Below are 15,294 nucleotides of genomic sequence, written 5' to 3'. Positions count from 1 at the left end.
GTGAAGAAATCTGAAAGTAACCTTAAGTAATGCTGTCTTACTGAAACTGCAGGTAACAACAATACCTTTAAAAGGTTTTGTTCACAATACAGAAAGTTATGCTGCAGAATGCAGTTACACAATGATTTGGTCCTGTACACAGAGAGAGACTGAACTATGTTTTGACTATGTCCCCATACCATGCTAAAGCCATTATTTTAGGATAATTCAGGGATGCTCTTTGGTCTCAACTACATTACAAAATCAAAACCAATGTTCTATTCATGTTGAGTGCTACCTTGATATATCATCCCATAATAAAGTAGGTTTGTGTTGCGTATACGGGACAGGACCCAAGAAGACGTGTAGTGCCTCAGTCATCTCAATGGCGTGTTAAATTTTCATCAGATTTCAAAGGTAAGTATCGTTGTCATACATTTCAATTCTGATTATTTTAGCAGAAGTATCCAAGTAGTCTTGGATAGGGACAGCACTTTTTTCCTAGACTGACTCCAGCAGAGCCAAATTTGAATCTTGAAAACAAATGGTCATAAAAGGAATTTTTTTCCAAGTTATGTTATTCAAAAACAGCTTAGACTTTCTACAAAGTTCCCATACAATTCACTTTTAGGCTAAGATCTGGAAGCAGAAATTTAAGCCCAAAAAGTAGTTTTTCGAGATTGAACTGCTACTGAAAAGAATGGTTTGAATGGAGTGGCCATCACACCTTTCCCGGAAGTAGCGCCAGTCACAAACGGAATCTGTATGTCTAGAAAGCAAGTGAATAATATTATAGGTAAAATGCTATCTAGGTGAAACAAAAATGTCCATTATGTAACTGAAAATATCAACAAATAAGACACATGGCCACGAACTGGTTATCTCCCAGTGTAATAATGGATTAAGACAACAGAAGATGCAGCCTGATTTTAAGGCTTTAGCAAATCATGCACTTTTAATTACATCACACACCAGCCAAAATCATCAAAAGGAATTGACTGCACATCAACCAACTCATGGAGTATGGTTATGTGAAAGACTCAAAGCTTGGAGTACTTGCACATAAAAAAGGTGCAATTTCAAAATTGAATGTTTATGACGATAAGGAAGAAAGGTTTTAGTGGTTCAAATAAGCGTGGACAGTCAGGAAACCTGATTCCTATTATCTCTGCCACTGTTTTGCTGTGACTAAGTTGCTGCATCTGAAGGGTAGTGATACTAATCTATTTCACAGGGACATTATGTGGTTTCTTTTATTAGGTGTTTTAAGATCCTTGAATGGAAGATGCTAATCAAGTTCCAAGTATTATTACCCTGGACTTTATACTGAAGCACAATAATTGAACACAGCTTTTTTTTTTGTATCCCCAACCAATATACATAAAAACATTGTATAAATCGCAAAAACTTGTGTGCCCAAACCTCATCACGTGTATGCACTTGAAAGCACTCATTCTGCACCACCCTCCAGTTGAAAATATTATCAAAAGCGATTGTATTATGCTGTCCTTTCAAACCCCAAAATATGGGTTTAACTATTCTAATTAGGCCCAAGAATGAATGACCTATCAAGGTATTTATCACTGTAGTATAAAAGCATTAGGATTTTTCCATTAAATGTAAATCTGAAGAAAAAAACTGAACAAGAGGATGATACAGTTTATCTACAGCCAAGTCTAACGGCTGCCTCAGAAGAAATTCTACAGCCACTAAAAAAAACCCCCAAAAAACTGTGGAGGAAGAAAAAGTGAAACCTAAATCCATAGAACATTCTTCACTTTTTTTTTTACACTTACGGGGGAGGTGGGGAAATGAGTCTTCATCTAAAATCTACTAAGATTTCCATCCAGAAAATTCTGTGTTTATGTTCCTACAATGAATTTTGCATAATTGGGTACCCAGTACATTTGGTCCAGTGTAATATTTTACATACTGCTCCTTAGAAGTTTTTTTGGTCACAGATCTGAGTTCAGCTGTCACTTCGGATTCATATTATTGAGGACTTTTGGTTATCTAGAAAGGCATAAATCTCAAAACAGCTAAATTTATTATTAAAGGATGCAGAAATGATTACTGGACATGCTTTAAAGGAAGGAAAACAGATTATAACTGGTCCCCTCAAAAACATACTCAATTTAAAAGCCTCTTGAATCTACAGATTATGCACAGAAAAGCTGCTGCTGTATCTGACATACATTGATTCCACTGACATAGTTACTTCATTAATATTGTAAAAGGAGGTACACTTTACAGAGCTCTTTCCTACAATGCCAATGAAATTCTCAACTCTTACCCGGTGAGCTTTATTTATCCTGAGAGAATCTAAACTGAGCACCAAAATATTCTGTTCTCTTTTTCCTTGCTAAGAAGTGTACCTGCCTCCTCTTCCTCTCCTCTTTTGAATTAAACCCTTCTCTCCCTTCCCATAACACTCTCCTACCTTCCCAAGCTGCAGCATAATTGCACTGCCATCCCAGTCCTTGGACAAGTAAAGCCCTGTTTTCATGGGTGCAAGCAGACTCCATGAATTTCATTATTTTGCAGCTGTGGAATTTGCTTCAGAATTTTGCCCTGAAATCTAAGTTTTGATTTAAAAAAAAATGTTTTCTAGGTTTCAAATAGTTTGTAAAAGAGCCTCTATGTGAAGAATACCTTCCAATTATGAACTTTCCAATGCAATGACACATTCCTATTTGTTAAGACAGCTCTGATGTGTGAACTGCCCCAATCATGTTAACTTTGAATCCTAACAACACATTAAGGGCTGGTCTATGCTACAGAGTTAGATCGATCTAAGGCAGCTTACATCGACCTAACTCTGTAAGCGTCCACACTAAAATGTCAGTCCCGCTAATGTAAGTCACCAACAACACTGACTTAATAACTCCACCTCCAGAAGAGGCATAACACTTAAGTTGATGTAGTTAGGTCAACGCAGTGTCCGTGAAGACACTGTGTTGCTTACATCAGACTGTTCCTGCTGTTAGCCCCGGGCGGCAGGGCTCCAGCTGTCAGTGCCCCACACTGACAGTTAAATTGGTGCAAGTGCTCCTGGTGAGGACACATATGGCGCACCACCAATAGGAGCATAGTGTGGACGTGCAAAACTGACTTCATTACTGCAGTGACTATACATCAGGACTGGGCAAACTTTTTGGCCCGAGGGCCACATCTGGATATGGAAATTGTATGGCGGGCCATGAATGCTCATGAAATTGGGGGTTGGGGCGAGGGCTCTGGCTGCGGGGTGTGGGCTCTGGGGTGGGGTTGGGGGTGCAGGAGGGTGCTCCGGGATGGGACCGAGGGGTTCGGAGGGGGATTAGGGCTGGGGCAGGGGATCAGGGCACAGGAGGTGGTCAGGGATGCAGGCTCCAGGCAGTGCTTACCTCAAGCAGCTCCCAGAAGCAGCAGCATGTCCCCACTCCGGCTCCTTTGTGGAGCGCAGCCATGCAGCTCTAAGCACTGCCCTGTCCGCAGGCCCTGCCCCTGTAGCTCCCATTGGCTGCGGCTCCCGGCCAATGGGAGCTGAGGGGGTGGAGCTTGGGGCAGGGACAGCATGTGGATCCTCCTGGCTGCCCCTACGCTTAGGAGCTGGAGTGGGGACATGCTGCTGCTTCCAGGAGCCGCACGGAGCGGGGCAAGCCCCAGACCCTGCTCCCCAGACCCTGCTCCCCTGGGCCGTAGTTGGCCCACCCCTGCTGTACATCGACGTAACTTAAGTCAACTTAATTTTACAGTGCAGACTTGCCTTAAATCCCAACATTGACTATTTCACTGTTGATCATTTCAGCAGAAACATGATGTGGTTATCTCTCAATCCCAAGATACTCATTTCCCTTGCCTCCCCAGGTGCCCAATTTCTCAACTATCTCCTACTCAATTGCAAAAAACTCGCCAGTTGTGGCAATATTAAAATCTACAGGACAATTAAGATGAAATTTTAGGAAGACAATATATCAATCAACTAATTAGATACTATAAAAATTCCACACTGATTGCATTATTCATTTTCATATTTAATTCTATACATTTACCTCAAGATGACACAGAACTTGCAGTCTGTAACACTGGGGTGCTATAGAACTCCAAGAACAGTGGCTTTTACCATGGAATGTGGATCCATCTTTCCACAGATTACAAAAGCCCTTGAATACAGACCTTTAGCCAACTGCACGAGAGTAGTAGCTAAAACTGAAATATAAAGGCAATGGAAAGACAAGGACACACTATTTTCCTTTAGATATTCATATTTTTGGACCCACTTACACATTGTGTGTGACTGTATGCAGGGACCTTAATATAAGAAATGCAGATACCCTTTCTAGGGTAGTCATATAAATTAACCCCTTCAGATGTGTATCCTGCAACTGGTCATTCATGAAACTATAAAAATATTGTGTCATTTTAAATTAATTCCTTCCATTTGTTAACTTAATCTCCATCTATTATATTTGGCACTAACTCACACAATTGCTTCTCTCCCTGAAGGCCTACTGCCAAACTTAGTTGTCAAAAACCTTAAGTCTTCCTACAATTAACACACTGGGGTATTGCACTGAGAGAGACAAGAGTATTCCATCTCAAGTGCTTTTACATTTTTTAACTTTATGAGGTGGAGAAATATCCCCCAAAACCAGCGTCTCTCTTCCTAAATTTGCACTATCAACCCTGGCTATAAAAATTATGCTCAATTCCATAAATTGATCCATCCAAAAATTAAAACAGGCCTTTGAATAATGTATTCCTAAACAGTGCTAATTAATCTTGCTCCAGAACCAAGTGTTCTCCAATACAAAACAAGCCAAATCAATGGTGGCACATGCAAAATACAAGTGCCAAAGCTAATGAAGTTTAAAAAAAAAAGTGTTTGTTCTACATGAGTAAACACTTTTTACATTATGATTATTTCTATGGCATACACTAAAGAGATTAATGTGATGTTAAATTTGTACACAGCAATTTCTTCTCACTCTGTTTCCATGCAATGCATGCAGTTAAATATAACTCATCAAGCAATCTGCTCTACAATTTCCAGCATCCAAAGTTTGGCAAATTTAAAAGTGGTAACAGCTAACAGAAAAACTGGTTAGATGTGGAAAACGAGGACCTGGTAAATCCATCATACAGAAGGAAGAAAAAGGGGGAGAGGGAGGAAGATACTGAATTACCTCATTATTCTATCACCTATTGCTGTTCCTCTGATATTAAATCTAGTGAAGGGAACAATAATTAAAGTCATTCACAAATCCCGTGTACTGAGTTTTTAAAGATTAGAGTCTATTACAGAATGTGTTCCGATTATTTCAAAGATTCTACTTCTTCCATATGGGTTAATACATGAAAAACATTTTAATTTCAATCAATCCTCCCCCCAGTTTTTGCATATTTTTATTAGTACACAATACGTTTTTGTAAATACAGGTTTTATAAAATACAGTAATTACTCATCAATTGAATTGTAGCAGGTGTGGCAGCAAGTTGCATAAACATTTCCATTGCAAATTCTCTATTTTGAGTCCCTTATGACTTCAAATTTTCCACTAATTGGACTGATTTTCCAGGCTTAGTCTCTGCTCAGAGGTGACCTTTTATCAGAAACTTTGAATCGAACCAATTCGGCCGTTAGAATATGGAAATAGCCCTCACTGGGAAGTACCTTGGACTATTCAGGTGAAAACTGATTTCGATCTGACACGATTTTTGACTGGTCATAATTCAATTGTGTGCACTTGCAGAACACTTTGCACAGTATTTTCTCACTAAGCCCACAGAGTTCACAGCTAAGGAAAGCCATGCTTTCTGCACATACATGACTAACTTTGCTGCGTTTTGAGAAGTTTGTGAACATCTAACTTAGAAGATATTTAGCTGCTTTGGCATGCAACAAAAGGGACTCTTCTCCCCATGGACTCCCCAAGGAGCACAGGAGAGAACTCCCTTCTGCAGACCTTGTAGGGTAAGTGACAATGTTCCAGCAGCATCTAGTCAAATAGTTTCACAATATGAAATTTATTTTCATCCTTATTCTTTAAATATACCCTAGGAAATTCCATCAGATAATTGTTCACGGGTGTGTTAAAAATGTCATATTAGTTAAGTAGACCAACCACTATAAAATAGATTTCAAGAGCCAAGCATTTCACTTCTTTTAGTCAATATAGTCTTTACCATTTCCTAAGGTAATGTTATACTATAGCAGCAGAGATGCTAAAGGAAAAGAATGAGATGGCCATTCCATCCTAAGTCTCCCATTTTCAGTTCTGGGAGATAATGGCTCATGGCTGGTCTCAGCCCAAAACGTAACAACTCTGGAGAGTCTGGGCAGTTTTCACAATTATGTAAACTTGTAAAAATACTTGTTTTGGACTTTAAAACCACTGCTGTGGACTTTTTCTATGTTCAAACAACAAACAGCTTTTTAAAAGATATATTTCTACTGCATTCAAGATAAACAGAGGAATAGTTACATGGGAATCACTGTAAGGAATGCTACGTCAGGTAAGTAAAATGAAAATATTAAATTATAGGTCTACTATATTTTTTTTAGTTTGACCTTTTTGACAAATTGACATAGGATTTTTTTTCCCAGAATTTAATTGCTTTCTATTTAACATCTATTTAATCTTCATTGTAAGTCTAAATACTAAATCATACTAATATTGGGCAACAGATTGACTGCTACTTTAGACTCCAAACATATCTAAATTATGTGCATTAGATGATAAATCCTGGTTAATTGACTTGAAGACCAGGATGTTTTTACATACTTTATAGAAGCTCTCTTTGGTGCTGTTGTTTTAGGAATAACAAAGTAGGTTCAGATTTCATGTTTCCATATCTACAGCATAAGTTTACTGGTACAGTTAAATTTAGGATAAGCTTTTTGCTTGCAGACACTATGTTCTGTATTCCTTAAGTCAAGCGCTAGAGAGTTGGTCCTGTGGATAGATTCCCAGAACACATAACAGAGGGTTAAATAGAGCCAGTTCCCAGTTTGGAACACATTAAAAGTTGGATTAGGCATCTAAATGAGTGCACATAATGGGAGATCCCTAAAAAACATATGAATGATGCATAATGAATCACATTTAGAACATCTGAAGTGTAGATTTATATTCATTTTGTTCAAAATTGAAGGAAAATAGTAAAAAGTTCATGAAGCATGAAGTACTATATTTGCTTTTTAAGGATTACAAACAGGTTGCAAAGGGATATTCAAGTGCTTCTGCCACTGATTATCCTTAGGAGAAACTGTAAGATCTTGACTCCAGAGTACAGAATTTGGGGTATACACTTTCCAGCATTCCCCAACAGAAAAATTGTACATTATAGACAAGAGCTCATTTGGGTTATGTCGCTATCTGAATTTTTCTTCTACATCATTCTTCGCCAACTCTGGTATTTCTCCAATGTCTAGGAAGTGTTTAACTTGTAGATACATATAGAAATCCAGAGATTAAACTTTATTCTAAGCAGTTCAAAGTTCAGTAATGTTATACTCTGGAAAAGGTCTCCAATAGTCAACAGAATTTTAGCATCCCCTCTTTGAAAGTTAGTGTCTTCTTTTCCTAGAGGAAACACACCAGATATTCCCAGGAAGTCAATGAGAATTTTGGCTCTTTGTCAAGGTACCTGATTATATTTTTCTATATTTACAGAGGTACCCCCTACTATAGCATGTAATCTAATCACCTGAGGGAGCCAAATGTCTTTACCATAAATCAGATTGAAAAGAATAAAGGGTGAGCAATGTACTGCACCAGTACTTTGTCACGAGGGGCTGTTTCTCTGCAGCCCAAATATATTGAATTACGGCTGTCCAGCAATAGAATTTCCAACTGGGAAAGTAAACACATCCTTTTCTTTTCTGTCTCTGGACTCTCAACAAGCTGATTTGTGGTCGTTTTCCATACTCCATCAAGGTCTGTTACTTTAAATATCAAATAGGTAACAACAATGGAATGAATTTTAGGGAGTACAACACTCCGTGAAGCATGCTAATTTATCAAGCTGACTTGACCAAACAGATAATGGTAAAAACAATGAGGAGTCCGGTGGCACCTTAAAGACTTAGTCTTTAAGGTGCCACCAGACTCCTTGTTGTTTTTGTGGATAACAGACTAACATGGCTACCCCTCAGATAATGGTAAAGTAAATTATCTTTAAGGGTATCGCTGAACAGGAGCTGGGAGGTGAGATTCCCAGCTCAGGTAGACACATATTTTCAAGTGCTAGCTCTGCTTGAGCTGGTATGCTAAAAACAGCGGCGTAACCACGGTGGCACAGATGGGGGCTCGGGCTAGCAGCCTGAGTACAATCCTGCCTGCCTCCTTCGGCACGGACTTGGGCAGCCAACTCAAGCAGCCATGATCACACTATTTTTTAGGTGCTAGCTCGAGCAGAGCTAGTGTTTGTATGCTACCCAAGTGAGAATTCCAACCCATCTGCTGTGTGGATGTACCAATAAAGTCCTGATGCAAGATATACAAAAGTAGTTCTACATTTAGTATAACTTTCCATACTATTGAACAAAACATTAAAGAGTCTTGAAGGATAGGTGCAAATAAGCATCACCTCTGACTTGGTCATATTTACATGAAAGAGCTACATGATAATGCTTTTGGCATCTATGGACTAGTCTACTCTAGAAGCCATACATTGGCTCAGCTGCACCAATGCAGTGCATCTGGCGAAGATGTTCTATGCCGAGGGAAGAGAGCTCTCCTGTTGGCATAATAAATCCACCTCCACGAGAGACGGTAGCTATGTCCTGCCGACATAGTGCTGTTCACACCAGCGCTTGTAAATTACAACGACCTGTCGCTTGGGGAGTGGCTTATTCACACCCCTGAGTGATGTAAATTATATTGAAGTAAGTGGTAGTGTAGACTGGCCTAAGACTTCTTTAAGGTATTAAATAGAGACTTATGTTTCACATTGATCAGGCAGAATGTCATTACCAAAGACCAAAATTTTTTGTTTTTTAAAGTACTGGGATGTCCTGAATACATGAAAGCCTCTGATAGCTATTACACCTTGAGACACGCAGCCTAGAGAACATATTTAAATCTTAGATCTAAGAATCCTAAAACTCTCTTATCTATGGAAATCCTCCCAAATCCCACTCCATTGACAAGGTCATGAACATTCTCATCTGACTCTTTTCCCAAAGTAATATACTTCAGATTCCTCTTCCTAGCTGCAGATACCCTCTGAACCTCATCTCTTCTCAAGACCTGGTACCACAATATGCACACATTTGAATGTACAGTCTGAATACATGTAATTTGCAGATATTGGGGCAGTTGGCCCTGGGACAGAAGTAAAGAGGAGTTGGGCATGGTGGGTTTGTTATTAGGGAAAGGGTTTAGTCACTGGTATAGTACTAACAATTTTGTAAATCAAGGATCATATGTGGCAGTACATTAAAATTACAAGGAGTTGAATTCAGTACTCACTCAGACAAACTCTCACTGACTACAAAAAAGGTTTTGTCTGAATAAGTTGTACTGAAGAGGATTCACAGTCAGCTTCCAAGACTGCCAGTGTGGTCTTTAACTGGAAAAATCATTGTTTTCCCTCACACACAAACCCTTGCCACTTATATACCAATAGTTCAAAAGGTATTCTAAAATCCTGAAACCAGAGGGAAAAAATTTGAATTTTATTATTTAACCTTGTCACCATTCAGCTATGTAGGAAAGCTCTGCTCCTTATACATATACACAAGAACAAACTGAAGTGAATGGGGCATTAAATCTAATTTTAATCAAAAGCCTGGAGGCAATCCTAAACCACATTGGGCTGTACAGCCATTCAATGGAAAAAGGCAAGCATTATAGTTTGGTTTTTATTTTCATATGAAATATTTAACCGTATCAACTTCAGTGCAGTTAACATATACTAAATTTACACTGGTGTAACTAAGAGTAGAATTTGGGCTTACATTCGTCACTGATGCAGTCAGATACAGACAAGGGAGAAGTCTGTAAAATTAAGTGTAATATCCGCTCCCGGCACTACTGCAATCTTTATCAAATAAAGAACAGAACACCCGATAGGGATAAAAAAAAATTATGAGAGGGGAACTTAAGGAAGATGCTAGGTTCCTGGCCCAAGGTCACAAAGGAAGTCCATATCAGAGATGGGATTGGAATTTGGTAGACTTTTGATTCATAGCCTTGTGTTCAAACCAGCAGACCACACCATATGCTGTCCTTCCTGAGGAAATTGACTTAAAATCTTTGCCTCTAACTACTAAGATTCTAATGCTACACATAATACTCCACTGAGTGAGGCAGTGGTCCTGTGGAAAAATAGTATGTAGTCATATAACAAAAGACTAACATTATGCATACACATAAGGTGGACAAATTAAAGTTGCACAGGCAACCTTAAATCTGGCATTTCCTAACTTTTCAGTGTAACCTTAGTAATGTTCTTTTAACAGTTTGTGTAATTCTTAGTTTGTTTGTTTTTTTAAAGGAACTGAAATAATAGTTATTCCATCATGTGGCATCATATTGACACCCACATAGGTTATCAGCAGGGTGGAAACCTTTATATCCATCACAGTGGCAGAGGTTTGTTCAACTGGTAGCAGTAGTAGGTTGTCATCCTCTATGTGAGCCAGCAGAGGAATGGTGAGACTCGGAAATTTTGGGTTCCACTCTAGGCTCAGGAAGGAAGCATGCTGTAGTGGATACAGACTCTTCTACACATTCCCACCCAGCTTGATTCCTTTTGCCTCCTCCTACCCAACATGTCCTTGGTCCCAAGTTACATCTCTTCCCCACCCTGGCTCCTCATCCCAGTCTCCTCACCTAGCCAGTCTCAGACTCCATTCCTCAAAGCTTCTCATCCCAGTCCTACCCCCCCTAGCCCTGAAGCTCCTTCTCGCCAGTCTCCTTGCTCTGCTAGTCCCAGTTCCTTCCTCCTGGCTTCTCATCCAATCTATTTCCCCACCACCACCGTGGTCTTCAGTTGCCCCCGCATACCCAGTCCCCGTCTTCATCCCTGGGCTCCTTGTTGAATCTCAGTGTCTCCCCCATTTCAGCTCCTTGTCACAGTCTTTGTCCAGTCAGTCCCAATTGACCCCCTGAACCTTGTTAGATCTGTCTCCCTTTTCCCTTCATTTCCTGTCCCCCACTCCACTGGTTCTCAATCCCAGTCTTCCTCTCCCCTCCCTTCAGTCTCCAGTCCCAGGATCGTCCTACAGGGTCTTTGCCCCAGCTTACTCCTCCCTTAAGACTCCACAGGTCTAGCTTTTTTTCCCCTTTTGTATTTGTATCAGGCTGGTTTGTCACCAGAGGGAGTCACTGAGCACAGGACAGACAGGCTTCCTGCTCTCAGTTCAGGAACCCGGATGTAGCACAGTTTATAGCAACCCAGAGCTGCAATTTCAGGCAAAGTCCTGCTCAGCCCCAGGCTGGCATATACCCAGTGCATATGGAATCTCTGGGGTATTTAGCTGCTAAAATTTAAGAAGTCTCTCCTGAGCATGTGAGAACTATGATTTTTCAAAGGCTTATAACTTGACCAAATTTGGGCAGATTTTCATGGGTTCAGCAAAATGCACAATCCTGACACACAGGCCACCACCTACCAAATTTCAAGTCCCTGATCCAAAACTTTTCAAACAAAATGTCAGATTGTTTTGTTTTTTAAAATGGGCAGAATGTATTTTTCCCTGGCCTCATTCTCAAATGAATGAACCATTTTCGCCGAAATTAAAAAAAAAAAAAAAAAAAAAAAACCTGAAACAGATACGGCATAGAAAATTTCAGCTCAAATTGCTAAAGTTTGACAAAGTTATAAGCAACTAAAAAAGTGCTGAGACTGTAATATCAAAATTGTGACATGAGACAAGAACTTGGTTGGAGTTATACCCTGCTAAAAACTGCAGTTTAAGCACATGCTCAAGTCTCACTGAGGAGACTTAATGCTTTGCTGAATTAAAGCCTATGAATCCTAACTGGTGTTGCACGTTAGCTAGGACACTTGAAATTGCTGAAAAAAATAATGAAGATTGCTGGAAACTGGCTATACTGGTGGTACATGACAAAGCACCATCCTTGATTATTTACCCTTAACCTATCGTAAGACTTTTAGCTTTCCTCACTAGAAGGCTGTAAAGCCAACAAAAACATGTAAAAAACATTGACAAATCCTGCTGAGATTTTCATAGAATGTCTACAGTTGTTGGGGCATTACACAGGTATCTAGTGAGCCCACCAAGGAATAAGAAAAGGAGTACTTGTGGCACCTTAGAGACTAACAAATTTATTTGAGCATAAGCTTTCGTGAGCTACAGCTCACTTCATCGGATGCATTCAGTGGAAAATACAGCGGGGAGATTTATATACATAGAGAACATGAAACAATGGGTGTTACCATACACACTGTAAGGAGAGTGATCACTTAAGGTGAGCTATTACCAGCAGGAGAGTGGGGGGGGGAGGGGGGAAGAACCTTTTGTACTGATAATCAAGGTGGGCCATTTCTAGCAGTTGACAAGAACGTCTGAGGAACAATGTGGGCGGGGGGGGGGGAGACATGGGAAAATAGTTTTACTTTGTGTAATGACGCATCCACTCCCAGTCTCTATTCAAGCCTAAGTTAATTGTATCCAGTTTGCAAATTAATTCCAATTCAGCAGTCTCTCCTTGGAGTCTGTTTTTGAAGTTTTTTTGTCGAAGAATTGTCACTTTTAGGTCTCTAATTGAGTGACCAGAGAGACTGAAGTGTTCTCCGACTGGTTTTTGAATGTTCTAATTCTTGACGTCTGATTTGTGTCCATTTATTCTTTTACGTAGAGACTGTCCAGTTTGACCAATGTACATGGCAGAGGGGCATTGCTGGCACATGATGGCATATATCACATTGGTGGATGTGCAGGTGAACGAGCCTCTGATAGCGTAGCTGATGTGATTAGGCCCTATGATGGTGTCCCCTGAATAGATATGTGGGCACAGTTGGCAACGGGCTTTGTTGCAAGGATAGGTTCCTGGGTTAGTGGTTCTGATGTGTGTGGTTGCTGTTGAGTATTTGCTTCAGGTTGGGGGGCTGTCTGTAAGCAAGGACTGGCCTGTCTCCCAAGATCTGTGAGAGTGATGGGTCGTCCTTCAGGATAGGTTGTAGATCCTTGATGATGCATTGGAGGGGTTTTAGTTGGGGGCTGAAGGTGACGGCTAGTGGTGTTCTGTTATTTTCTTTGTTGGGCCTGTTCTGTAGTAGGTGACTTCTGGGTACTCTTCTGGCTCTGTCAATCTGTTTCTTCACTTCAGCAGGTGGGTATTGTAATTGTAAGAAAAAATAGTAAAACTATTTCCCCATGTTTACTTCCCCCCCGCCCCACTGTTCCTCAGACGTTCTTGTCAACTGCTGGAAATGGCCCACCTTGATCATCACTACAAAAGGTTTTCTCCCCCCACACCCCTCCCCCCGTCCTGCTGGTAATAGCTCATCTTAAGTGATCACTCTCCTTACAGTGTGTATGGTAACACCCATTGTTTCATGTTCTGTGTGTATATAAATCTCCCCACTGTATTTTCCACTGAATGCATCCGATGAAGTGAGCTGTAGCTCACAAAAGCTTATGCTCAAATAAATTTGTTAGTCTCTAAGGTGCCACAAGTACTCCTCTTCTTTTTGCGAATACAGACTAACACGGCTGCTACTCTGATACCAAGGAATAGTGCAGACTCCACAACATCCTCTGGAGGAAAAGCAGCATTTAATGAAGTTATTGCTCACCCATCATTCTGACATGGAGGTAAGACAATACACTGCAACTGCTACAGTAAAAGAGAAGATGAGGAAAAGATTAAAAAAGAGCAATGTGCCAGATATAAAGATAAAGAAAGGAGCAAGAAAACTCCCAGAGCCTTTTTCCAGCCTCAGAAATGTGACTTGTTTTGTTGTCTAAAGCTTTACAAATGTTAAGTGAATTCATGCCTGGTGAAAGGTGCCCAACTTACAACCCCGGATACTGAAATCACAGAGATTTATGTATCTATGATATTTATAAAACATTAGTCACCTGGGACTGCATGAACACCTGGGTTTTGAAATAACTAAGAAAAAAGTTTTAGGGTTTTTTTTTAAAACCATGTGTTAATCAACTGTGGTAAAACACCAGGGTGGGCAGGGCATTTGTAGTTCTCACACATGTTAACGGGTCAAGGTAAAAATGGAGTAATGTAGTGAAATCACATTTTTTCCCTAGTGTGGACATACTCCAGACGGGTAAACTTTTCCACAATGCCTCATCAATGTACCTCAACCCAAACCATGAGGGGCAAAAGGGTAGTTCAGGGTCCATGGTCCATTCAATCCTGTTCCTCTCTAACATTCCAGTAAGAGTCCCAAAAAATGTCAATTACAGTGGTGGGCTTTGATACACTGCTCAGTGTTCTGGGCTATGATGTCATCTAGGGACACAGACATAAAGTCAAGCCTCAAAGGTGCAGCCGTGTTAGTCTGGATCTGTAAAAGCGGCAGAGTCCTGTGGCACCTTATAGACTAACTGACGTATTGGAGCATGAGCTTTCATGGGTGAATACCCACTTCGTCGGATGCATGTCATCCGACGAAGTGGGTATTCACCCACGAAAGCTCATGCTCCAATATGTCTGTTAGTCTATAAGATGCCACAGGACTCTCTGCTGCTTTTATAGACATGAAGAAGTCCTATATTTTAAAAATCTCCTCAGCCATGCAGTCCCTTGGAAAATTCCTACTTTGCAGAACTTATGAATCCCAGGGAAAATAGGATGAGTCATTCATTGCATCCACCCTCCGAGACCTAAATATACATCAAAGAGCCAATATGAAACAGAAAACAATTAAGGAGGACATTAACGTTGATGCCAAGTTAATTTCTTTAGCAACAGTACAGCTAAGTTTCAACTATTTGCATTTCCAGTGTACATAATTAACAGAAACATAACCTCTATCCCATACAAATACAGTGTTAAGTATGTCCCAAAAGAGAGATGTACCATATCCTAAGGTGCAACTGAAAGTGAGAATGAAAATTTTAAAAATATATTGCCTTGAGTCCAATAGCTGAAAGTTTGCTTAATAAATTATGATAGTATTTGAACAGTCCAGGCATTGATGTTAACAGCATATTTTGGTGAATGGGAGGGTTATTATGTCAATGATGGATTATGGATTATCCAAGTATATGATATATAGGAAACTTTCTTAGCAACAATGGTCAAAAAAGGTTTGGGGTTTTTTTGCAACCATAATTTTCTAGTAACTCTCATAATCATTATTAGTCCTGTCCATACTGGTATTCAGAAGTTA

The 15,294-nt window shown here is 40.1% G+C and overlaps 1 protein-coding gene across 6 annotated transcripts in view; it reads right to left on the bottom strand.

Moving 5' to 3' along the window:
• DCAF6 (DDB1 and CUL4 associated factor 6) overlaps positions 1 to 15,294 on the bottom strand; it is a 159,469-nt gene that overhangs the window by 18,940 nt on the left and 125,235 nt on the right. For 4 of the 6 annotated variants that reach the window (XM_074972256.1, XM_074972268.1, XM_074972278.1 and 1 more), the window contains one exon: positions 5,148 to 5,189. The exons of the other annotated variants lie outside the window; for them this stretch is intronic. In XM_074972256.1, coding sequence (XP_074828357.1) covers positions 5,148 to 5,189 — 42 coding nt within the window. The remainder of the gene's footprint in view (positions 1 to 5,147; positions 5,190 to 15,294) is intronic. 6 annotated transcript variants of the gene reach the window in all.

Source organism: Natator depressus, chromosome 1 (genome assembly GCF_965152275.1).
Source record: "Natator depressus isolate rNatDep1 chromosome 1, rNatDep2.hap1, whole genome shotgun sequence".
Lineage (NCBI taxonomy): Eukaryota > Metazoa > Chordata > Testudines > Cheloniidae > Natator > Natator depressus.
This window is presented reverse-complemented; position numbering and strand designations above follow the sequence as displayed.